The sequence below is a fragment of the Carex rostrata genome, chromosome 21 (genome assembly GCF_964058835.1).
Source record: "Carex rostrata chromosome 21, lpCarRost1.2, whole genome shotgun sequence".
In the NCBI taxonomy this organism is placed as follows: domain Eukaryota; kingdom Viridiplantae; phylum Streptophyta; class Magnoliopsida; order Poales; family Cyperaceae; genus Carex; species Carex rostrata.
The window spans coordinates 4,030,085-4,053,943 of record NC_135938.1 but is presented as its reverse complement, the minus strand read 5'-3'; the positions used below and the strand labels follow the sequence as shown (position 1 = coordinate 4,053,943).

Sequence of the window (23,859 nt, the reverse complement as noted above, 5' to 3'; positions counted from 1 at the left end):
GTGTCTCAAAAATTCAGTTTAAGTTTTCTATCAACAGTAGATATACAACGACCGGTATTAATTTTTTTTCAGAAGCCTAAGAGATTATTCAAGAATTAGCCATATAATTATTTTAAAATGCATTTACTATTTATTGTGTGTATTTTCTTATTTTTTTTAATGGATTACGGTTTCATTTATTATTCAAAGATCATTGAAATTATATATGATCGTTCAATATATTTCCTTTACACGATAATTTAAAAAAAAATCAAAGAGATATTTCAAAAATTATCTATGCAAATCTTCTAAAATGTAGTTATAAAGTATTTTGTGTTTTTGTTGATGTTTTCAATAAATTATTGTTACATTTATGATTCAAAAATTCAAACTCTCCCAAACTACATGATTTCAGAATCTTAAAAAAAAAATGTGGGGCCGCAGAGCCAATCTGTGGTATGAGTAAAGATGGAATTCTAGTCAAACGAGAGTGTTGTGGTTTAATTTTTTTTATTATTATGGTATATAAAAAAATCTCGGGAAATTTTGTTGTACTAATTATTAGTAGTGGAACTGCGTTTTGAGCTGGGCCCCGAACAAAAAATAGATATGTTGGTTAAACATTGATTTTTAAATAAGTTGATTTTATAAAAAAATGCATTTGGAGATCAAATTTTATATTTTACAGAATATTTATTACTTTTTTAGATATGTAGAAATCACTGCTTTCGGAATTCGGATGGTCAAATTTTTTTAAGTCAAGTAATTTTCTATCTGTCTAAAAAACAATATTTTTTTAAAAAAAAATTTACTCCAAATTTATTTTCAAATAAAAGATCATATTAAATAATTCAGAGATCAACTCTTCAAAATTTTATAATAAAAATATAATTTATAGTACGAATCTATAATTTGCATATTATCATAGCCCAACTCGAAAACTAATAGCTGCCAATAGAAGCTCTTAATATACGGCCCGGCCCAAAATTGTTTCTTTTCTCTTCGAAAGGCAAGCCTGTTAGCCTACTAAGATTGAGGATCAAAAGTCCAATCGGAAGAAGCTCTTAATATACGGCCCGGCCCAAAATTGGTTCTTTTCGCTTCGAAAGGCAACCCTAGTAGCCTACTGAGTCTGAGGATCAAAAGTCCAATCGGAAGAAGCTCTTAATATACGGCCCGGCCCAAAATTGTTTCGTTTTCTCTTCGGAAGGCAAGCCTAGTAGCCTACTGAGCTCGAGGATCAAAAATCCAATCGGAAGAATCAATCAGTCGGAAACAAACAGTAGGGAGGAAGAATCGGCATTAAGGTGAGTTTCTTCCAATTCAAGCGTTCTTTCACTAAAATCAAAATCAAACGAAGTCGGCTTGGAAAATCGCGCAATAATAGGATCCTGGACTTCCGATCGATAGATTTTTCTTTTTTTTTTGAAAAACTGATAGCAGCTATCAGTGACGATCGATAGATTTTTCAAAATGCTTTCGGCAAGTCTGTTTGGAAATCACCACCTAATCGGAAGAAATTAGTACTACAAAATTTCTCCATTCATTCAGTACTACAAAATTAGAAATTAGTACTACCATAAGATACAAATTCATTGGCATCCATTTCATTTTCATACGACGAGCTTGGATCCATTAAAGATTGTATAAAAGGGTCCGAAACCAAATCAATTTCCAGACTGAAGCATTTAGTCACTGCAGTAGAGCTATTATTTGAGCTTGATCCCTCGATTGCATTTGATACAGTTTCTTCGTATGTTGTGGTGCTAGGATTTGGTGTTGATCGACTTGTGTCATGCTCGGTGGATTTCTTTTCAACTCTTTTCTTGAGAAATGAATTCCAGCAGTTTTTTATTTCATTATCTGTTCTTCCTGGTAACTGCGCAGCTATTGCCGACCACCTGAAATGTGCTTATCAGATACTTTTATATTTTATTGAAAGGGTGATTTTATTTCATATACTTTTGAAAAATTTATATTTTATTCAAGGACAACCAAATTCTATCAAAATGATACCAGACAATTGATGTGAAAGTGTACATATATAGAGGAGGATCACTTCAATTCTTTATTTTGACAATCTTAACAACTTTCAAAATTAAAGTTTAGTTTAAAATCCATGGATAGAATTTGTCAAACCATTGTAGCAAGCAACATTTGACCAGTATTGGTTGTACAATAGCTGCTATGTGCTGGCATGCACAGGTCTTCACTGTACCTGTACCAGTATGGATTTTAGATTACCAGTTCAGTGTTTTGTTTCAGCATTTTACCAGTATTGGTTTTACATGGTCATTTGGCACTTGTACCAACTGTTAGCTATATGGAGTTTATCGTAATTCATTTGTTTTACAATGGATGGTTTGTACTGGCATCAACTGTTTCAGTATGCATTGTCCCGTTGGTACTGGCATCACTGTATGTTATGTAAATCTGCAAGCTTTCTGTACCAATGTTCCTTTTTTATGTGAAATTGTCTTATTGGTATTTCTCTTATAAAATGCAGAGAAGGGTAAAATGGGAATTATCAAGAGCAGTTTCTCATTTACGGTGGGAACGGTTTGTGGTATATACATTGCTCAAAATTACAATGTTCCTAAATTGACTAAGATTGCAGAAGCTTGGCTCTCTGATGCCAAACAGGTCGAAGAGGCCTATCGAAAAAAGAACGAGAAAAAAGACCGAGAATAAAACCATGTCTTTTCTTGTTTGTTAACACAGGTTTTTTCTTTTCTACTTTCATATGTCTGTGTAAGAAAATTTGAGAAATGTGGCACTATCCATATCCTTATCCAAGTTTGTCTCTAATATACAGATACGGTTTGACCATTATCCGATCAGTCTCTACCTTAGCAAACTTTTGTAAAATAAGAATCAGAAAGTGAAGCAGGTATTGTTTTAACGCTTGTTTCATTTTGGAAAAGACAAGAGTTATACTTTCCAATACATGGATTTATATCCTCTCGAGGGCTGGAATATTTGCAATGTAGTAAATTTAATGATTGATTGAATTGAACGATACCGATTAATATTCTCCATAAACCTTTTTTTCCCCTCACTTGACATGCTGTGGTGAAATAGGCTATTTCTTGTTTGTTTTTAACTATGTTGACAACTCAAATTTTCTTTGTTATGTTGTATGAACCATCCCAACGAAAATATATCTTTTATGGACGTCTATTTCTCCTTTTTACCAATAAAAACACTTATCATATCAACCAGCAAACTTGCTTTCTACTATAAAGATCTGTACTGAGAAGTTCCATTCAAATAATAGTGTACGCAAGCTTATACATTCAGGTGACCAAAATAAGAAAAATTAAAATCTCAAGTAAACAAAAATTAATCCTTGAAGAACCAATATTTCAAATGGAAAAAGGAAAACTTGAAAGCATGTAGAGAGAGTAGAATGGAAAATGGTGATTCAGAAAAGAACATCTGTGAATAGATTTTATAATTTGGAAAATGGTGATTCACAAAAGAACACCAGTTTCTTAGCTTTTAAAATGATTACATCTGCAAACCCATTTTATCTCATTTTGTTTATGTAATAATTTTCTTAGCTTTTGGTTTTATCTCTTTCAAGTGCTTGAGTATTTTATGTTTGAAATCAAGAGAAATAAGCATTGTAAAGTGAGTCCAAAATCAAGTTAGGAGAGGTCTATGATGTGAGAAGATGTTATTTTCAATTTCTTTTGATCAGTTGGATTTGGTAAGAAATATAAGCACCGTAAAGTTATTTAAATTCCACAGATTCAAAGAGAACTAGGGGTGCAAACAGATCGGATAGTGGTAAAACTATATTCGTATTCGTTTTTATTTTCCAGATATGGATACGGATCGGATATTAGATGGATACGGATACAGATATCTTCTTTTTATAATAGTAAATAACATAATTTTTTTTCATAATATATATTAAACTATGAGGAGGGTTCAAATGCCTCCATGTTTTTGTGCCTCCATCATGCCTCCATCTCTCTCCATCATTTTCAAAGTTCAAACAGTCGATCCGAACCGCTCAACCTAACCTCCATACTAAAATATGTTTGGAGACCAAATTTTATATTTTTAGGAATTTTTTTACTATTTTTTTAGATAGGTACAAAAATACTATTTTTAGATGGTTCAGATTTACTGATTTTGTACCTATCTAAACAAATAGTAAAAAAATTCCTAAAAATATAAAATTTGGTCTCCAAACATATTTTAGTATGGAGGTTAGGTTGAGCGGTTCGGATCGACTTTTTGAACTTTGAAAATGATAGAGAGAGATGGAGGCATTTGAACCCTCCTCTTAAACTATATAGTATGAGGGATCAAGTCACAACAATTTTTGAGTTACAACAAACATTTTTTACATTTTCAAAGTCCAAATCGTCGATCCAAACCGTTAGATGTGATATCTACAATAAAATGTGCTTGGAAACCAAATTTTACATTTTTTGGAATTTGTTTACTATTTATTAAGATGAGTACAAAATTCAATGGTTTGCATTTGACTAGTTTTTGTACCCATCTTGATAAATAGTAAAATTCCAAAAAATGTAAAATTTGGTCGCACATTTTATTGTAGAGATCACATCTAACGGTTTGGATCGACGATTTGGACTTTAAAAATGTAGAAAATGCTTGTTGTAACTCAAAAATTCAAAAATTGTTGTAACTTGATCCCTCCTCATATAGTATATATCTATTATTCGGATACGGATAATTAAAATTTAAAACCATATCTGTATCTGTATTCACAAAGATATTCGAATATCGGATATTCGTATCAAATTTTCGGATACGGTCGGATAATATCCGACCCGTTTGCACCCCTAATTAGAGAACTTTACATTTTCATCTGACAGCACGAGAGGGATTAGTAGTTCAGATGGAAGAGATTTAATCACAGCCGTTAAATTAAATGAACGGTCAATTCTGTGTAACAATGTGCGAAGGGTGATCCTCAATTCCTCATTGAGAGCACCGTCTTATTAATTAATAAGAGGGATCAGATTATAAATTTCCAACCATATTATCTGGAACACTTTGTTGATTCCAGCGAAGTCCCAAGACCGGGTAGCCTTTGACAATTAGGATACATGCATAGTGATAAGGCATCCATGGGAATATAATAATTTTGCATTTAATAATAAGAATTGTATTGGAAAATTTCAACTCTAATCAAGTCCATGCATAAGTACATTATTGCTGGTGGTTGGTTGGTACGGCTGTGATCATGTTCTTTAAAGTACCAGTAGACATGTCTTGGCTGGTTTGACCAATTATTGTTGTCCTTTTCTGATATACTGGTACTTGCCGTTTTGATGAGGGATAGTTGCACTATCAAATGGTTCATTTAGGCAAAATTGCTGTTATAGGATTTTAACGACCAAATGATTTATAATTTCTTTTTAGGAGTTGCCTTAAATACAGCTAAGTCTTATTGCCAATGACAACATATAATAATTGCCAAACTACATCTAAATATTTAGGCCAGTCCACAAAAGTATTGCAGTAAAACAAGAGATCGGATCAAATTCAGAAACAACGTAGGATAAAATATAAACACTAATCAGAATAACAAGGTACACATTTCACATTTGATAATGTATAACAAAACTATACCAATCAGAATAACAATGAACACATTTGATAATACATAACAAAACTACACCAATCCGAATAACATTTGTCAGTTATGCTGGATTTAGTGAATATCTAATTGTTGAATAAACCAGCAGAAAACAGTACCATTTTAAATTCTTATCTAAAAGTCAACAATTCCACATCAAATAGATATATATATTTCACAATCACTATGCTGCTTTGGTGCATATCTAATTGTTGAACAAACTTAACATTGTATAAGCAGCAGATACCAGTAACATCAAATATTCTATCTAAAAGTCAAGAATTCAACATAAATAGATATGATATTTCACAATCACTAGAATTTCTCATTATTTAAAAAAGGAGAAAGAAAATAAAATGCCAAGCAGAGCAACGGATACACACCAGAAAAACCATAAGATTTCCAGACTAGATATTTATCTTATAAAAGGGGCTTCACTATTTACTTCCATTTCTTGAATTTACCACCGTGGTGCTTCCCGTGCTTGAACTTGCCGTGCTTGCCTTGCTTGAACTTCCCATGGCCACCATGGCCGTAGCCCCCATGGCCGCCATAGCCCCCTTGGCCAAAGCCCCCACCATGGTTCATCGCAGCATGGCCATATCCGCCTCCGCCATACCCTTGGCTAGTTCCATGTGGCTTTGTCAAATTATGGACCCCATATGCAGCTGCTGCAGCAGCTGCACCTCCAGCTAGCATTCCTCCCATTCCACCATGACCACCACTAGATCCATGTCCTACAAATTATTCAAATCTATTGAATCAGCACAGAAGGCTTTACAATTCATTGCAAGGCCAACGCTAATTCAAGGCAGGCAGGCACTTAAATCAGAGTAAATAGTTTAAAAAGGGCTTTTGTTCATCTGATTTCATTTTACAAAAAATTACATTGCATAAACATAAGCTACAAATCAATGTATACCTTGGTGCGAAGAAGCGGGTGGGTATCCACCATAGCCTTGTGCAGGGGGGTATCCCCCTGGAGCTGGCGGATAGCCTCCCTGAGCAGGTGGATATCCACCTGGCGCCGGTGGGTATCCCTGAGGAGGATAACCTTGAGGTGGGTAACCTTGTTGCGGGTATCCATGTTGCTGCGGGTATCCATGTTGCTGCGGGTATCCTTGTTGCTGTGGGTATCCATGTGACTGCCCCCCCATGCCGTGCATCATCTCTGACATGAACCCCCTCTCGCCGCTCCCTTCATACCCGCCTTCGTTCCCTTGTTTGTCCTTACCACCTCCCATTTTGTGCTAAATAGTTTGTTTTTGCTATGGAAGAAGAGAATTGTGGTTTGGGTTAGAGACAAGTTCCAGAAACAGGCTATTTTTGCACTTTGCAAAGATGTTATATGGACAAGTTTTGCCTATGAAGATTTTGCATTAGTCTTGAATCATAACTTGCGCATTAGTTGATCTCATATTTGTTGGTAATCCGAAAATGGTATGAACATTCTCAATTTGAGAAAACAAGGTAGATTAGAATATTTGACATTTATCATCTCCTTTTAAACCGAGTCACCTTTGACCCTTTAATCAATTCACAATAACAACAAATTGACTCCGTAATTGAAATTCACAAAACAACCATTTGTTTTTTTTTTTGAGGTAAGAATATTTTTAGGTTTCACCCTCTGAGTTTTGAGAATCTTAACAAAATTGACCAATTTAACTTTCCCCTCAATACCTAATGGAAGTTTCCCAGCAACAAAAAGAGGAGGGAATTTCAGGAGAAATTCTTAAACGATTTACATCAACAAGATAAACAACGATTGATGAAGTAGACAGTACTTAATTTAATAAAAAGACAAAAGAAGAGGATAAAGACGAGAGAAATCTCACAAAAATTCCGACGAAAACGCTGTCCGATCAAGGCCTGTTGAAAATTGAATCGATATATATGAGCAGCGCTCGGGTTCTTAAAGAAGAAAATAACGTGTCGTTTGACAAGGTTATACCGACTCAGAAATTATACCAACTTTTTACTATCCGACGTGGTAGCTCTAAAACAGACTTTTTTTTTTCCCGATTGGATATTTTCTGCTAGTAGAATTCATTATTTTATTAATAGGCGTGGTGTCCAAACAATTCGCATCCTCTGAGATACCTCATATTTTGCGTGACATTCTGGAAAATATCAACCATTTAAGTACGTTCTGCACGAATCACAAAGCCAAAATAATACTGGCCCCCGCGCTTTCGCCGAATAGGCATCGGACACGTTGGTCACGCAAAAATGTGAGATATCTCAGAGGATACGCACTCGTGTCCAAACGCGTAGGAGCCGACGTGACGTGACTCGGTGCCCGCAGTAGTCAAGAGGGATCTTTTGTGACGTTCATCTGTGCTGTATTGGTGAGTTACCTCTTTGCGATTCTAAATTTTGATTATAAAACGTGTTCGTACTTCGTACAGGGTCAAACCACGAGAAATTCGATATGTGACGCTTGTGATCCGGAGTTGTTGATTACTTCATTTGTAAATATTAATTTTCTGGAAAAAAAAAACACGGCAAATTTGTATTAGAGTTTTCTATTCTTGGATCTCGGAATTTTAAGTTGCACTAGATATCCAAATCTTAACCCATTTCACATCACACTGCCGATATCAATTTATGTTATTAATATTATCCTCTTCTTGGGATACCGATGTCGTTATTGCGTTCAGCAGTGCATCTACTTTTGTCTTTATTGACAAAAGGTTATTCGCTTATTCTGTGAGCAATAATCCAGCGCCTGAGCGCCATTACTTTTTAATGGAAAATATTCTGTGAGAGAGAAAAAAAAAAGGTTTATCATTTATGAGAATAAGATCCTGTTGAAAATGAACTAAGTGACGTGCCAAAATATAGAAAAGAAAGAAAACCAAGGAAATGAACTAGCACAATAAAAGTTTTTTTTTCATAAAGTAATTATTCTTTGTACAATAAGATTTTTTTTCAGAAATCATAAATTTTCTCTTCAAATTGGCGTTTATGAAAAGAGATTAGGGAAAAAAAATTATATGATGATTAGTAACTTAAAGATTGAGAGTTCGATTCTCTCTGATATTTTGTAGTCTCTGCGAAGATTTAAAAAAAGAAAAGAAAAAAAGATTGGCATTTATAAATATAAACGATACTTTGGACCCATATAATTGGTTAAGGCGTGTGCATGCTATCTAACAGTATTCTAAATAGCGCGCTATAGTGTTTTCAGACCTTGAATACTACACTATGGGATAAAAGTTCACTATTTTAGCTACGACAGCTATAACGGTAATAACAGTATTTGCGCTACACGCTATAGCTCACACTACGGTACATAAGCTTTTATATAAAGACTGAAACTAAAAATTAATTTTAAAGATTAATTTTTTTAAGGTCGAGATTAATTTTGTTATTAGATATAAAAAAGATAGATAGTTTATTCAATAATGCCTATATTTTTTTAATAGAAAAAACATATAGTTTATGTCATCCTTAGGTTATTTTGAATGAAAAAAGATAGATAGTTTACGATATTATTAGAGATATTTTAAATAGCAATTTGAACTTTAGACCGGTTCAATATGAATATCCTAATTTCTTAATCAATTTTATATTATTTATTATTTTACGAGACTTTAGATAATGTTGATAATTAGTATAAATATAAAATATATTTTTTAAAATAAAAAAAGCTATGTAGGATAGGTTTGATTATAGTTATGCTATTCGCAATGGCTTTTTTTTAGTTTTTCCGCTATAACGCAATAATCGTTATTTAAAACCTTGCTATCTAATGACATACATTTTTACTAAATTTAATTTTGTCCACTTTATTTTAATCAGCACATAGTTTTTTTTTTCTAAACACGTATATGATAATATTTGAAAATTAATTGCTGTTTATGGAGATTTTATGGCTAGAAATTAGACCCAAATTAATAAAAAAAAGTATCAAAATACGCACAAAACGAGTTGTAAAATGCATTCAAGTAAATTGATTGCACAAAAATCAATATATCATTTATAATTATGACAGGAGTAGAACTAGGGTGTTTTTAAGTTCATTAATTTATTTTGTGAACTCAATTTTAAAATCTATCAAATTGGTTTCAAACAACAAATTCAAACCGTCAAAATCCTTCTATTTACGAGTTAATTTCATTGTTTCGAATTAATTTAGTATAAAATTAAGTGGTCAAAATTAGAAAATTTATAAATTAATTTTAATGCATTCATTTTTTGGACACTTTTTGACCACTTGACTCTATACAAAATTAATTTAAAATTTAAAAAAACATATATGTAGATGCATTACTTGTAAGGTAGAAAAATTTCAACGGTTTAGTTTCATCGTTTGAAGTTAATCGGATAGTTTTTAGAGTTGAGTTCACAAAGAGACTCAGTGAACTTAGGAACACCCGACATTTTTATTTTTACCCATTTTAAAAAATATTTTATTAAAAATAACTATGGTTCAGCCAAAATTTTAAAAATACCCAAAACGTGGAAAAAAATACACGGTTCTGATTTTTAATTCCAAACCGTGGAATAAATACACGGCTCGGAATTTTTATTCCAAACCATGGAATAAATACACGTCCCGAGGCTATATATAGGCATGGGTAGCACACTCTCTCTCCTCCCATTTCATTTTCTCAAATTTTGATCTCTCTCATCAAATCCGGATTTTCTCCCATTTTTCTGCTCTCTTCAGCATATTTGCAAATAAGCCTCTATACTTTTTTAAAATTTCATTCGTAGTGTAAATATTGTAGATTAGTCCAATTAAGATATAATGTAGTTTTAATGTACCAAATTAGTATAATATAGTTTTGATTAGTATTAATTATATTTAGTTAGTAGAGTTAGTGTTAATTATTGTCAATTAGTTATAATTAGGGTTAATTAATTATGGTACCAATTTAGTAGTAATTAGTGTTAATGTAGATACCAAAATTATTTGTAATTAGTGATAATTATGGTACCAAAGTTAGTTTTAATTTTATTTTGGATATTTTTACTTGTTTTAGCATATTTTACTCGAATAACATATTTTTTTATATTAACGTATTTTAGCATATTTTTACTGCAATTAGCGCATTTTAGCATATTTTTGCATATTTGAGTATATTTTTGCTTGTTTTGGTATATTACCCGAATAAACATATTTTTACCGTAATTAGCAAAATTAGCGTATTTTGACTGCAATTTGACCCAAGTAAGCATATTTTTAGCATATTTGAGTATATTTTTGCTTGTTTTAGCATATTTTACCCGAATAACTTATTATTTTCATATTAGCGTATTTTAGCATATTTTTACTACAATTAACGTATTTTAGCATATTTGAGTATATTTTTTCTTGTTTTGACATATTTGACCCGAATAAGCATATTTTTACCGTAATTAGCATATTTTTACAGTAATTGGCATATTTTGACTACAATTTGACCCGAGTAAGCATATTTTTACCGGAGTTAGTGTATTTGAGCATATTTTTAACATATTTTACCCGAATAACTTATTTTTTTCATATTAGCGTATTTTAGCATATTTGAGTATATTTTTGCTTGTTTTGACATATTTGACCTGAATAAGCATATTTTTATCGTAATTAGCAAAATTAACGTATTTTGACTGCAATTTGATCCGAGTAAGCATATTTTTACCGCAATGAGCATATTTGAGGATATTTGAGCATATTTTTAGCATATTTGAGTATTATTTTTGCTTGTTTTAGCATATTTTACCCGAATAACTTATTTTTTCATATTAGCTTAATTTAGCATATTTTTACCGCAATTAGTATATTTTATCATATTTGAGTATAATTTTGCTTGTTTTATCATATTTGACCTAAATAACATATTTTTACCGTAATTATAATTTAGCATATTTTTACCCTAATAGCGTATTTTAAGCCAAGTTACTATATTTTTGCTTTTTTTAGCATATTTTATCCGAATAACATATTTTTTTCATATTAGCGTAAATTAGCATTGATACGGGCTAACTCGGGATAGCAGGTCGTATGCTAAAAAGGGTTTGGATTGGGCTCGTCCTGCTCGAAATCGCAGGCCGAGGAATGACTAACTCGGGGAGATCAAGGGATGATCTCGTATCTTAGATCTTGGAAGTCGGAGGGTGACCTCGGAGACTAAGGGATGATCTCAGAGATATCAGACTCTTTCCTATCTGATATCTCTAAGGAGTTTGGCTAGTATAACATTAGTGTCATTTCAACCTATATAACACCAACTCTAAAACCAATCAAATCGATTTCAAACGGTGAATCCAAACCGTTCAAACCGATCTACTTCATTAGTTGTGCGTTTACATGCAAAATTTACAACTTTTCGAATTTATTTAGTATTAAGTCAAGCGGTCAAATGTGTGAGTTTTTAAGTTAATTTTAATACATTCATTTTTCAATATTTTTATAGCTTGATTTGATACTAAAATAACTCGAAAATATAAAAAAAAAATTGTATGTAAACGCATCACTCATAATGTAAATCGATTTGAACGGTTTGGATTAGTCGTTCAAAGTCGATTTGTAGGTTTCAGAGTTGGTGTTATATAGGCTAAAATGACACTAATGTTATATTAGCCAAACTCATCTCTAAGGGTGTAAGTGTCTAAGCGTGTATTGCTTGTGGTTCACCCTTTTCCTGTCAAAGGGAGGGCTTTATATAGTATAACCTACGTACCGCCACACCAATGTAGGATAAGCCAGTTCGTGGGTTGGTTATGAAATCATGTGTGGTCATAACATAACCAACAGTTATGCGACGTCGTGAACGGTTATGCCATAACCGACATCGCGATCGGTTATGAGCGGTTGTCATCCCAGGGGCAACTTCAGGGCTTTAAGCCGCGAGATACGAGCTATCTCGGCCCATTTAAGTCGGTCAATTCTGAGTTTTCATCGTAATAGGTTTCAATCACGAGCTTTGCATTGTATCCCGGGTTAGCCTCTCAACAACAAGGTCCTAATCCCGGCCTTGTTTGTGACCCATATTTAAGCAAAAGGGCCTTAAGAACATGATCCTATCAGAACCCTAATACAACACTCCAACTGAATGTGTTTGGAGCACTCTAGTAGTGTCACTAGATAGGAAGATAACCGGACATTTACAATCCTTTTAAGGTATTTCGAAATGTTTCAAAAGTATCTCAATTTTGATAATTTTATGAGATATTTCAAATCCTTTTAAGGTATTTCGAAATGTTTCAAAAGTATCTCAATTTTGATAATTTTATGAGATATTTCAAGGACGAATTCAAGATTTCTGACTAGAACAAGGGTAATCAGATTTATATATTTAACCATGTTCAAATCCATTAGCTAATTGGCTACTATTATGAGATGCAAAGCAAAAAAAATTATTATGAGCTTCAATTGGCAGAGATGAGATATCCAACACGGAAGTGACATCAAAACCTAGAAGTTGGAACAAGAAATGCTATCATATTGCTATGGTATTGCAAAAGAGGCAAGATGTAATACAGTTTAATCTTTTAATCCCTGACAAGTTATAACATCGTTACATTATCGCTGCAATGCTATCATATTGCTATAGAGAAAAGAAAAAAAAGATCACATAACACAAAATTTAAGGTACATTACCAGAAGGCAATGGTACAAGGTGTCTCAATGTAAAGACGAGCAAATGCAATAAACAAAATTGTTAAATAGACCCCATCCCCTAGAAGATGCATAACCTACTAATGTTACATCTGCATGACATAATCCCTTCCCTCCAGTCCAGCCCCTATTATCCCAGTCTTTGTCAACCAGTCTTGCTGGATTCAGCTTTTCTTTTCCTTTCTTTGAGGAGTTCAACCTTACTCTTCTTCCTTTGGTTGCTTATCTGTTTAAACAGAAATTTTTAGAAAAGAATATTAATTCCTTACAACTTCATCTCTTCAATCAAATAAAATCATTCTAACATATCTTCAAACAACAAAAAAAGTTGAAATTCCCATGCCACCTGAATTTTGCCAAAGTATCTAGACTGTAAATTGAAACAAATCCAAATCAACCCCAAACCACAACCTCATTATTCTTAATAATGAATAGTGCACGTATCACACAAGGCAACCTAGTAAATGAAAAAGAAAAAAATTACCTCCATAGCCTCAAAAAGTCCCTTCTTTTTGCGTGACATGTAAAGCTTAGCACGGTTATCCTCATCATCCTTCTCAGTTGATACTGGCACCATATCTTCATCTTGGTGTTGCATTTCATCTGAACCAGTGTTCTCTGAGTTCTTGTTGGATAGAGAAGAAGAGTATGTAGTTCCACTCATCTCCTTCTTCAACTCATCATGGTATTGCTTCTCCAGCAATAACAGCTAAAAATATAAATAAATAACAAATCAGAACAAGCATCCCTCCTATTAACCCCTGACACTACTGGACATGACTGTTAACATCATAGGCAAAATATTTCTCATTTGCAGACTAAACAGTCATTCTTGATTAGAATATGACAAAATTTCTAATAAAGATGACCAAATTTAAAATCGCTGATACTGCTACCGTGCCACCAGACAAAAAAGAGGCACCGATTCAATGAGGCGTGAGACAAGTTACTTAAAGTCAACTCCTTGATACTATTTAGATACGATCTGAGGCTGGGCAAAGTAACTCTACAAATCTCTATTAGAAACAGATATGCAATATAAATAATAACTTAAATCTGTTTCTTTTTACCTTTCGGCGTTCTTCGGCAGCCTCGTTAGCCTGCGTTCGGTCAATAATTCCTTGAGCAAGGAGGCTTTGAGGGTCGGCTATATCTTGGTTACCCAAATCAGGCAAAGGCATCACGTTTTTCTTGGCAGCTGTTTGGAGTCGTTTGATTGTCTCGCCATACTCAGGCACATACCCCTCAGCCTCATCATCGACAAATGGCGACAGATGTGGTGGTGGAACCCTGAATAGTGATAAAAAGTGTCAAGTTAAAAATATAGCTGTAAGTTAATCATACACAAGCCAGGAAAATAAAATACATCCACTGAGTCCCTCTGAAACATGATAAACCTCACATGTTCCTATTGCCAATTTCATCAAATTTCCCAAATTGTCCCTCTTTAAGTCCACTGTGTAAAGGAAAAATTCACTAAAAGTTGAGCAACATAAAAAAATTTAAGAAATAAAACAGTGAGGAAGGTAGAGTATATTACATATGTTCGTGCTAAGTAACATTTCTAGGGTAACATTTCACTTCTACATTTTCTAGGGTATGTAAATAAGCAAAATATTTCTCATATGCAGCAACATACATGATATATCATTACAGATTTAAAAATATATGTGAAATTGACCCATCAGATTTAAAGGTACCCCTTGCAGCTCATTAATTCAAGCAACACTTGATACCAGACTATATGAAAGATTATATTATACTAGAACATACATTCCAACCAAATATGCATCTGTCGGCAAAATGATGCGAGCATTGATACAATCAAACACCCACTGCGGCTGTACATAATGTCTTGAGAGAAACTTGTGTCCCTGTGTCGGCCTATCAACTATCTGCATGAATCCAAAATATACATCATTTAATTACCACATGTTTGTATGCCCCAAGACAGGTGACTATCAACGTTATTTAATGTTGTCAGGCTATTTAGTATCCACTTTTTCCGCAAAAAAAGGGGAATGTCATCTGCTTATGAGAAACTTATAGATGTTAAATAATGATGCATATTTCTGTATAATCAGTAAAAAAAAATATGTTAAGCTTAAGTAGATTGATTATGACATAAGATAACCAAGTCAAAAACATGTGATAACCCCACAATTATCTTCAAGAACACGAGGTACATTTTCTAATCACAAAATCAAAGCCTGCTTCTCAGATGAGATTTTTAAGTTTGACAGACCCATATCAGTATATCACTAATATCACCACAAAGTTGTAAACAGCACCTGATAAGCAATGTCTTCGTCAGTTTCTTTAAATGGTGCGCCTTCTCCTTCCCAAGACACCACACCTCCAAAAGCTGGTATAATGAATAAAAGAGCCTCTCTTGGTACCTATTTTATACAAAACATATTAAAAAGCCATGAAATCTGAAAATAGAAAATCTACCATTGCAGCTCATGCTGTAGGTAAATCTGAAAAGAGAGAAGCAAGTGACACAGTTGAAAAAAAAAACACACCTCACGGCTCAAAAAGAATTTCAAGCTTTTGAAAAGAGTTCTGCACTCCTTCGTATCCGGATCTTCATCATCATCATCATCATTAGTATTAGAATCTTCCAGAAGCTGCATTAAGGTGCCTGGTTCATTAGATGGTAGCTGGTGCTGGAGCTGAGCGAGTCGGAGTTCAGATTCATCTACACTTGGGTCCATCTTTTCCTCCGTGTCCTTTTTCTCCTCTATCAAACCTGAGGTTTGGGTCTCAACAGGTTTCCTAGCAGACCCGGTGGCCACATACCGAAACAAAGCATAAAGCTCTGGAACCACATAAAATAAAATCAACACAATAGATTAGGTTTGACAATTAGTTATCTTGCATGCACATCTGAAACCAATTTAAAAATTGAACAAATGATATTATGTTTTATTAGCTAGTCTTGTGCATGCACTTTTTATTGCTTGGGAATGTACCTGCTGCTAAGGCTTCAAGGCGAGAATCCAAAATGGGTGGATACTTCACATTGATTGAATGATAAAGCTTGAAGTTGACAAAACCAAGAAGAGCCTGCCATACAGAGGAAATGAGTATCAAAAGCCTGGGATTCAAAAAGATCACCCATATGAAAAATTAAACATCTTAATTACCTCATAAAACTCGAGAAAAGTGAGCATGATATTAAAGTCAACATCCTGAGTTAGCACTTGTTGCAGTGCATGTGGCGTCAACCATGTGATCTTTTGCCCTTGCACCTCAGCCTATAATATTGCATGTGAATGTTAGATTTCTTATCACCGATGCTGGGCCTTCTTTCAAAATTATTTTTGTTTGACTTGGGACTAGGTAGTGCTACTGTAAAAGAATTTAAACCTACCATTTCAATAAATAACCATATTTTCCTATAGTCAATTGCAAATGATGGGTAAGTGCAATAGTCAACGTTGAGTCAAGAAAAGAATGAAAAGTTTGCTCCTAGACTCTTCAGTAAACTACAAGTTGCTTAAGAATTTTGTTCACACGTACTTGAATACCAGTAAGTAAACAAGCAAAGTTTGATTGTTATGAAACAATGAGAAATACTGGATGTTATTTGCAAATTTGCAAGAAGGAATAAATTAATCCATCATCAATCACTCTTCATCCCATTCTTATTCAATGTTTACAAACTTAACACAAGACATTACAGAACTATGCGAACATCACACACATGTACAATTTTACCTGGTAATATACGCCTTTGACAGATATGAATGTCTTCCTCAATGAATGAGTCCGACAAATGTAGGCTTGCCACTCATGGCTCAACCTTAAAAGACGTACAAAAATAAGTAAACCAACTAATAGATGAGTAAATATTGCACCAAAAACAGACAAAACTGTTACTAACGTACCTGCGGCATTTATGGATACGGTTTACTTGGATACGTTCTCCTTCAACGGCCGGCAATGAGGCGAATAGATGTACCATTGTGAGACAATCATCCATGTCCCGTATAGCATCAATAAATGTAGGGTACCTGAACATATTAAATTAATATGATTAACAATTTCTCAGCATACCCAAGTACAAAAATGTCATTTCATTCCACCCCATGTATAAAGAAAGCAAAGTTAATAAAAGTTATATTAAGGTATGCAAGTAGGACAGAAGAAATCAAGGTCCTGCCTTTTTTGAGTCAATTTTTTTGTTTTTAATTATTATGTAACATTCTCAGGTAGAAAGTACAGTACAGAATAGACATACTGGAACCATCTTGTAGAGTGAAATACATTCTAACAAAGTTGTTGAGTTAAGAAATGGAACCTCTCAAGAATGAGCGTATCAAGCTTATAGCCCGGCATCCTGTTAAGTAATCTTTCTGCGAGCTCCTTGTTTTTCCTTGCTTTTGCCCTTTTAACCTTCTTCTCATGGGCTCTTCTTTGCCTGTACATGAGAAACCAGAGACACACATCAACCACCTTTTTATAAAAGTACCAACTTGTACAGTAATCCATGATGGGATACATTATTAAAATAAGAGAATATTTGCTTCTGAAAATCGTTTTAAAGAAGAGGTGTACCTCAATTTCTCTAACAGAGGCTCGTGAAGTAGAAAGTTTATGTCTTTCGTGCTGTAGTATGTTTTGTGGTTTCCTTCGAACTTCTTCTTTGGTACACGAGGGAATATTCCCTTGAGTATACATAATTTCCTGCAAGTTATAGAACAAAAAAAGAATCAGAGTCAAAGGTTAAACTTGATGGTTAAGTAATTATGACTCAGTTAAGCCGACGATCAACTCCTATATATTTCCAATAGCTCTATAACATGAATACTTTGCATTTGGATGATACTACAGTTTTTTTTTGTCACTCTATTTACATGGCCAATTATGACAATACAAATCATCATGCAAGTATTCTCATGATATGCAAAATTGCAGCAATGCAAAATTGGTACTGGTACCCAATTAAATTTTTCAGCTCTAAAAATTGTGAAGTATGTACAAAAATTAGTATAAGAAATGGTGAACGAAGAGACCTGAAAACTCTGAGGCTGACTTGGAGGTACTTAATCGCTTTAGTTCTCGTAATATACTTCGCCGCGTTTCCCTCCTTCTTCTTCCCCTAAACCAAACAAACAAATCCAATAAGAAATCGTAAGCGCTTCATCAAATAGTAACAAATAAAAATGTCCCGTAGACAAAACTCGAGAGTGCAACAGAGGCAGGGTCAGAAGAGTACCGCAGGCCTGTAATGCTTCGGAGGCATGGTGGCGAACTGAGATAGGTGCGAAGAGGAGGGAGGGGAGGGAAGCCGCCGGGAAGAGAGGCTATGGGGTTTTTCTAGGGTTTTCCTTTTTGTATAACGCTTAAGCCTCAGGCTTTTAAGTTGCGGCGGAGATGGATTATCTGTCTCAGAGGTTATGAGGCTATTTGTACGACGAGTCGTGAGGCTGATTTTTAAGTTATAAAATTTAGGTAATGAATTTACGTTTTAATTGTCACATGAGTAATAAAATAAAAGGAACTAGATGGAATTATTTAATTTGTCTAGAGAGAGAAATTAACTTTTGTTTGTAAGGTCTATGATCAGAGATAAATAATTATTTCTCAATCTCCCTCTTTTGAATAGTCGATAATTTTAGCTATGATTAATAATAAGTTCAATCAAACAAGAATAATATTAGTTATTTTAGTTTGGAATAAGAAATTTAATCCTCCTTAGAGTTAAGTAACAACTAAAATAGCCTTAAAGTATAGATCATTATCAAACTTGGTATATTGATGATGGCCTTTGGCAGTAAAAACTTAAATTTCATGTTTGGTTATGGAGTAAAGGGTGAAGTAAACCCTTACTCCATACTTAATCTGTTTATGTTTGAATGTGGAGCAAGTGGTGGAGTAAATCCTCTACTTCATTTTTAAGGAGTCAAACGAGAAGTAAATTTGAAGAAGTAAGATGGAGTAACATTTGAGTTAAATACGGATTAAGTTAACTTTACTCCACAACCAAACAAGAAGTAAAGAAAAAAAGTAAGATGCGAGTTAATCAAGAGCAAGTTACTGATGGTCCCAAAGGCACTTAGAGGGTGAATAACTCTGTCGTAAACTAAAATACGAAATGAATAAAGTAAATAGTAGAGTTTAAAGACATTTGACACGAGAGTTGTTTACGGAGTTCGGCAGTAACGCCTACGTCTCCAGGGCCAACGACCTTTGAGATGGCGTGCCTTTCTTTACCAAATTAGAAAAGAATACAAGGTCGAACCTGTGAGCCCTTACAATCTTCTGGGAAGTCACACGGCCCGAACACGAGCACTAAAGGCTCAAAGAAGACAATCAGATTCACAAGGATTCAAGGATTGCAAGGTGAGCACAAGACTCGAAGTAGTAATTGATTTGATCACACAAGATTACTCTAGGAGCTGTTGAATTGATTGAATAAGCTTGAGATTGATTGTGAGTATTGAAGTTTAAGTGCACACACAACAACGGCTTTCTCTAGATCTGAAAATACGAAATATTAAAGTTGGGGGCGGCTACAATAATAATTAAAACCTTGGTATAACTTCTATTTATAGAGAGCTAAACAGAATGAATTAAGTGGTGCTGACCATTGTAACAGTACAGGGACCGTTACAACGGTAGGTCAAGTTGAACAAGTTTGGATTATGAATAGACAATGGTCGCTGACCGTTGCAACGGTTTTGCTAACGGTAATCCTCTGGATTGCTTATCGTCAGGTGACGCTTAATATCGATTTTCTCCATCACAGACTCAGCTGAGAATTTATTTATTCTGTTGCAATGGTAGGCCTTATTTAAGTCAGTCTCAAACTTATTTTACCAATTTTACAGATTTATTATCCTTAATATTGAGTAATTCTTTTGCTATTCAATATCTTGTGCTTCGTGACTACATCCTTAATGTTATATTGCAGTTCATTAATTCATCCTTGATGTGTATTAATTGAATCTTCAGTTGTCATGAACTTGCACAAATTCTCAAGAAGGAAAACTGTAAAATGCAATTTATGTATGTTTTGCAAATCTAGTTGAACGGACAAGTCGAGAGCTCCAAAAGCCAATAGTTACTCCATACTTATTATGTATGTGGGATCCATTGCCATAAGTATAGATTTATTTTCCAACATTTTACTTATCTAAACGGACTAATTTAAACTATGAATTTAAATATCAAAAGAGATATAAACTATGAAAATTGAGATGGATTAAGCAATTTAATCTTCATTAATTTTACTTCGTCTTTGACGGAGTTATTTTTTGAGATATTCTTTCAACCTACGTTTTCTTTATGTACCAACGTTACGTTTCAATTTTTTTTTAAGATATATATTATTGATTATAGTCATTCAATGTTATTCATACATCAAATTTGGTATAATACTAAATTTATTATTTAAAAAAATTGAACATTTTTTTGAAATTTCAAAGATAACACCATGTGAAGTGCAAATATTTGTATTTTTTGTTATTTTACACTATAGTAAAAAAAAATATTTTTCTGTGTAATTTACTGAGATTTAAATATGTACTTAAATAGAGCGGCTTATTCAATGTAAAAAGCAATAATTAAAAACCGTTAGCATGTAGTGGATATATTAACCTAACTTTTACTTGGTGTATCAAATCTTCGGCCCAAAGCCCAATTTTTCGGCCATAAGTTTAAAACTATTCTCAGAATTGTACAGTACAGTCCTACACTTCTACTTAATTAAAAACCTAACAATTTCGTAATTAATTCCGATAATAGACTAATTGAGCTTACCAAAAGCAAAAAATAAAGCTGAACATGAGCATGAAACACACCACATGCAATCAAATACATATGCAAATTAATTATCAGCACATTACAGCAATCATCTTGAAAAGTACATGATTAATAATTTTTCTCAGTACTTAGCATATTAGTCACAAGCTTGCTCCTACGAATTGCACTGCACTAACTACTAAGTTAGCAGTCTCTAACAAATTGACAATAATATATTAGACTCCACATCTAATTTTTAGTGGGGCCACTATGTCAGTCAGTGTTAGCTGCTTCCTGTAATATTTCGAGAACAAAGAAGTCATCAGTTAAATCTAACAATAAAAATATTGTTTAGTAAGTACAGCACCACTTATGAGACAGCAATTTTGACAGCCATGAACCACACTCACTGGTACAGTACCAGTATGCATCTGAACTGGTACCAAATTTTCTCTCATACATTCATTCCTATTGAGTTTCATGTGTTTCATGCATACTATTCAGTTTCCAAGTACTTCAAAAGGAAAGTGAAAAACACATACCCGTGCAACATTTTCTAAATTGACACTAGAGGTTTCTTCATCTAAGGTCTTCAGGCTTTCTAGTTCTTCTTCAAGAGACAAAACCTTTGATTGTAGCTCCTTTAGTTTTTGCAAATATGTAGGTATTAAGTCCTTAGCAGACTGCACATAAAAAAAAATGGGTAGATCCATTCAGCATTTCAACTTCCATCCAAATTTTAACACTAAAGAGTATTTGTAAACTGTAATCAAGGCACACAAAAGACCAAAACAAAGGCTTTTAATGAGTACAGTGCGACCAAAAGAGCACATGAAAGGCAACTATTTATTGAAAAACGAAAAGAGGAAACAGAACTTGCCTTGAGATTCCCACTCAAACCCGCAACTTGCTTTTGCAAAATGTTACGCTCAGCTTGTGCCTCCTTGCGCTTCCTTTCAATGGCTTCAAACTTGTTCTTCCACAAGTCTCCTTCCTCTGCCTCCTGACAATAGAAGAGAAAAATTTCCATTCAAAATTATATTTTGTTGGTACCATGTAACTTTTATGTTTCACCTCCTCAGAGTGCGTATCAGGTCAAATTCCCAGGTAAAGCATACATTTATAATGAGTCAATTAGGCAAAATTTCATTAATACCCCAGTAAAAGCATAAAAACTCAAAATATTATGTAAATCCCCAAAATAAAATATATAATAAAAGCCCCAACAAAACCACCAATATATCACAAATGCACCAGATATAGTAAATCATCATCAGAAGAACTACTGTTATTACCAATGCCAAGCTAACATAAGCTTGTCTCATTATAAATCTTAACTAGATTGGTCATCAACAGCTAGGTTATATTGCAAAGAGAAGTTTTCGCCTTTGAAAATAATCAAAGTATCACTGAAAGAACATTTGCTAAACTACGGTGAATTTGCAGTGTTGTACCTGATATCAAGGTTTTTCAGGGGTGCACTTAAAATTTTCTTTTAATTAAGAGTATAACAATTTCCATACCAAACTTCAATCACCAAATTCAAAGACATCAAACCTTTTTTTTTTTTGCTTAAGTTCAATTCATGGTCCCTCAATAATACTTTCCCATGTTTCAATTAGGTCAATGAAGTTTGGTTTGTTTCAATTCAAAATTATATCACCAAGTTTTGATTTTTGTCACTAGATCACTCCATTTTGATTTTGTTAAAAATTGTTACTATAAGATAAAACATAAATGTTAAAAGAAAAAAAGAAAAAAAGAAACACTTGCCATGGCCTGTGGCTGTCAGCCATAATCTAAATGAAAATTTTTAAAATATCGCAGTCTCCAAATTTTTAATTGTTTTTTTTAATGGTTAGCAGCAAAGGTTGCCACTAACAAATATATTGATTAAGAAAAGTATATTTACAAAATTTAGTAGGAAAAAAAACCCTCACAATAAAATTAGAATTAGGCCTCCAAATTTTTAATTGTTGGTGGAACTAGACAATCAGGACCATTTTGAAAGAGTTTGGTTGGTTTTCATACAATTCTGACTAGCCTTGCATATACTACATGGACAGAATCAAAGATAAAGATTCTGGTAATGACAAATTAACCTACCTTAGCAGAGTTCAGAGAATTGAAAAAACAAAGGAAATACAAATAGTGTCATCTTATAGGTAAATTAAAAAAATATATATTTCTTTTGACAATTAGTTGGCACTACCAAGTCAAATTCAAAGAGAAAATTAGAAATTGTAGCAAACAATTTTATAACGAGAGATAGCTTCACTTCACAGTTTAAATCCCTCGAACAACCTGAGCTCAAATTTAGCAAAACTGTCGATTCTGGGTTTACCGCAATATTAAACTAAACAAATTGCCAATTCAAACTCAGTAATTACGAAATTTTAGGAAGGGGAGAATGAGCTAACTTGGGCCCAAAAAATGTAAACAAAAGAAAAGAAGAGGAAAACGGGGCTCCGTACCGGATTAGACATAGAAGGAGAAGCCATTGACCGAGCTCGAGCTGAGAGTGAGGGAGAGTTGGGGTGAGCGAGTTAGGCGAGAAGACAGAGAAAGTAAAAGCAACCAAACAGCAACAATAAGATTCTTAAAAGAAAGGGAGAATTTCATGTATAAGTTTCAATATTACGTATTCATTTCTTCAAAATCAGTAATTACATATTTATCCTTAAAAATTGTACAAACTCACATATTTATTCAATTTAACTTTATAACATATCAAATATCTTCAAAAATACTTCAATATTTTTTTTTAAAACTTTTAAATTTATTTTACAATATTAATTAATAATATGTTGACTATTATGCCCTTCGGTCTCTTTAGTCCGCCTGAGTTCTCTTCTCTGTATGGCACCAAACCTCCCCTGTCTCTCTCCAAACA

General features: G+C 33.6%; 4 protein-coding genes across 4 annotated transcripts; 1 reads left to right on the top strand and 3 right to left on the bottom strand.

The window, feature by feature from the left end:
* Positions 1–1,220: 1,220 nt before the first annotated feature.
* Positions 1,221–2,946, top strand: LOC144573273 (uncharacterized). The gene is made up of 2 exons (XM_078323012.1): positions 1,221–1,286; positions 2,486–2,946. Exon 2 carries the CDS (start codon positions 2,497–2,499, stop codon positions 2,668–2,670), a length of 174 nt encoding a protein of 57 aa, XP_078179138.1. The 5' UTR covers positions 1,221–1,286; positions 2,486–2,496; the 3' UTR covers positions 2,671–2,946.
* A 2,938-nt stretch (positions 2,947–5,884) lies between these two features.
* On the bottom strand, positions 5,885–6,846 carry LOC144573272 (uncharacterized). Its single transcript, XM_078323011.1, has 2 exons — positions 6,525–6,846; positions 5,885–6,339 (listed from the first exon to the last, which is right to left on the bottom strand). The coding sequence occupies exons 1-2, from the start codon at positions 6,844–6,846 to the stop codon at positions 6,044–6,046; spliced, it is 618 nt and encodes a 205-aa protein (XP_078179137.1). The 3' UTR covers positions 5,885–6,043.
* A 6,302-nt stretch (positions 6,847–13,148) lies between these two features.
* Positions 13,149–18,601, bottom strand: LOC144573271 (pescadillo-like protein). The gene is made up of 14 exons (XM_078323009.1): positions 18,439–18,601; positions 18,236–18,321; positions 17,778–17,906; positions 17,521–17,640; positions 17,108–17,233; positions 16,938–17,022; positions 16,364–16,474; positions 16,190–16,283; positions 15,740–16,035; positions 15,506–15,613; positions 14,988–15,109; positions 14,285–14,504; positions 13,699–13,923; positions 13,149–13,440 (listed from the first exon to the last, which is right to left on the bottom strand). Exons 1-14 carry the CDS (start codon positions 18,463–18,465, stop codon positions 13,360–13,362), a joined length of 1,830 nt encoding a protein of 609 aa, XP_078179135.1. The 5' UTR covers positions 18,466–18,601; the 3' UTR covers positions 13,149–13,359.
* Positions 18,602–21,022: 2,421 nt separating this feature from the next.
* LOC144573282 (uncharacterized) lies at positions 21,023–23,560 on the bottom strand. The gene is made up of 4 exons (XM_078323026.1): positions 23,441–23,560; positions 21,847–21,969; positions 21,509–21,649; positions 21,023–21,260 (listed from the first exon to the last, which is right to left on the bottom strand). The coding sequence occupies exons 1-4, from the start codon at positions 23,465–23,467 to the stop codon at positions 21,240–21,242; spliced, it is 312 nt and encodes a 103-aa protein (XP_078179152.1). The 5' UTR covers positions 23,468–23,560; the 3' UTR covers positions 21,023–21,239.
* Positions 23,561–23,859: the final 299 nt, after the last annotated feature.

Excerpts from the sequence above, each read along its gene's own strand:
- LOC144573273 (XM_078323012.1), top strand. The coding sequence starts at position 2,497 with ATGGGAATTATCAAGAGCAGTTTCTCATTTACGGTGGGAACGGTTTGT.
- LOC144573272 (XM_078323011.1), bottom strand. The coding sequence starts at position 6,846 with ATGGGAGGTGGTAAGGACAAACAAGGGAACGAAGGCGGGTATGAAGGG. Across the intron at positions 6,340-6,524 it reads ACCCGCTTCTTCGCACCAAG|GACATGGATCTAGTGGTGGT; the intron begins GTATACATTGAT and ends AATAATTTGTAG.
- LOC144573271 (XM_078323009.1), bottom strand. The coding sequence starts at position 18,465 with ATGCCTCCGAAGCATTACAGGCCTGCG. Across the intron at positions 17,023-17,107 it reads CGTATCCATAAATGCCGCAG|GTTGAGCCATGAGTGGCAAG; the intron begins GTACGTTAGTAA and ends ACGTCTTTTAAG. Across the intron at positions 16,475-16,937 it reads TCAAAGGCGTATATTACCAG|GCTGAGGTGCAAGGGCAAAA; the intron begins GTAAAATTGTAC and ends GCAATATTATAG.
- LOC144573282 (XM_078323026.1), bottom strand. The coding sequence starts at position 23,467 with ATGGCTTCTCCTTCTATGTCTAATCCG. Across the intron at positions 21,970-23,440 it reads CTCCTTCTATGTCTAATCCG|GAGGCAGAGGAAGGAGACTT; the intron begins GTACGGAGCCCC and ends TTCTATTGTCAG. Across the intron at positions 21,261-21,508 it reads ATTTAGAAAATGTTGCACGG|GAAGCAGCTAACACTGACTG; the intron begins GTATGTGTTTTT and ends GAAATATTACAG.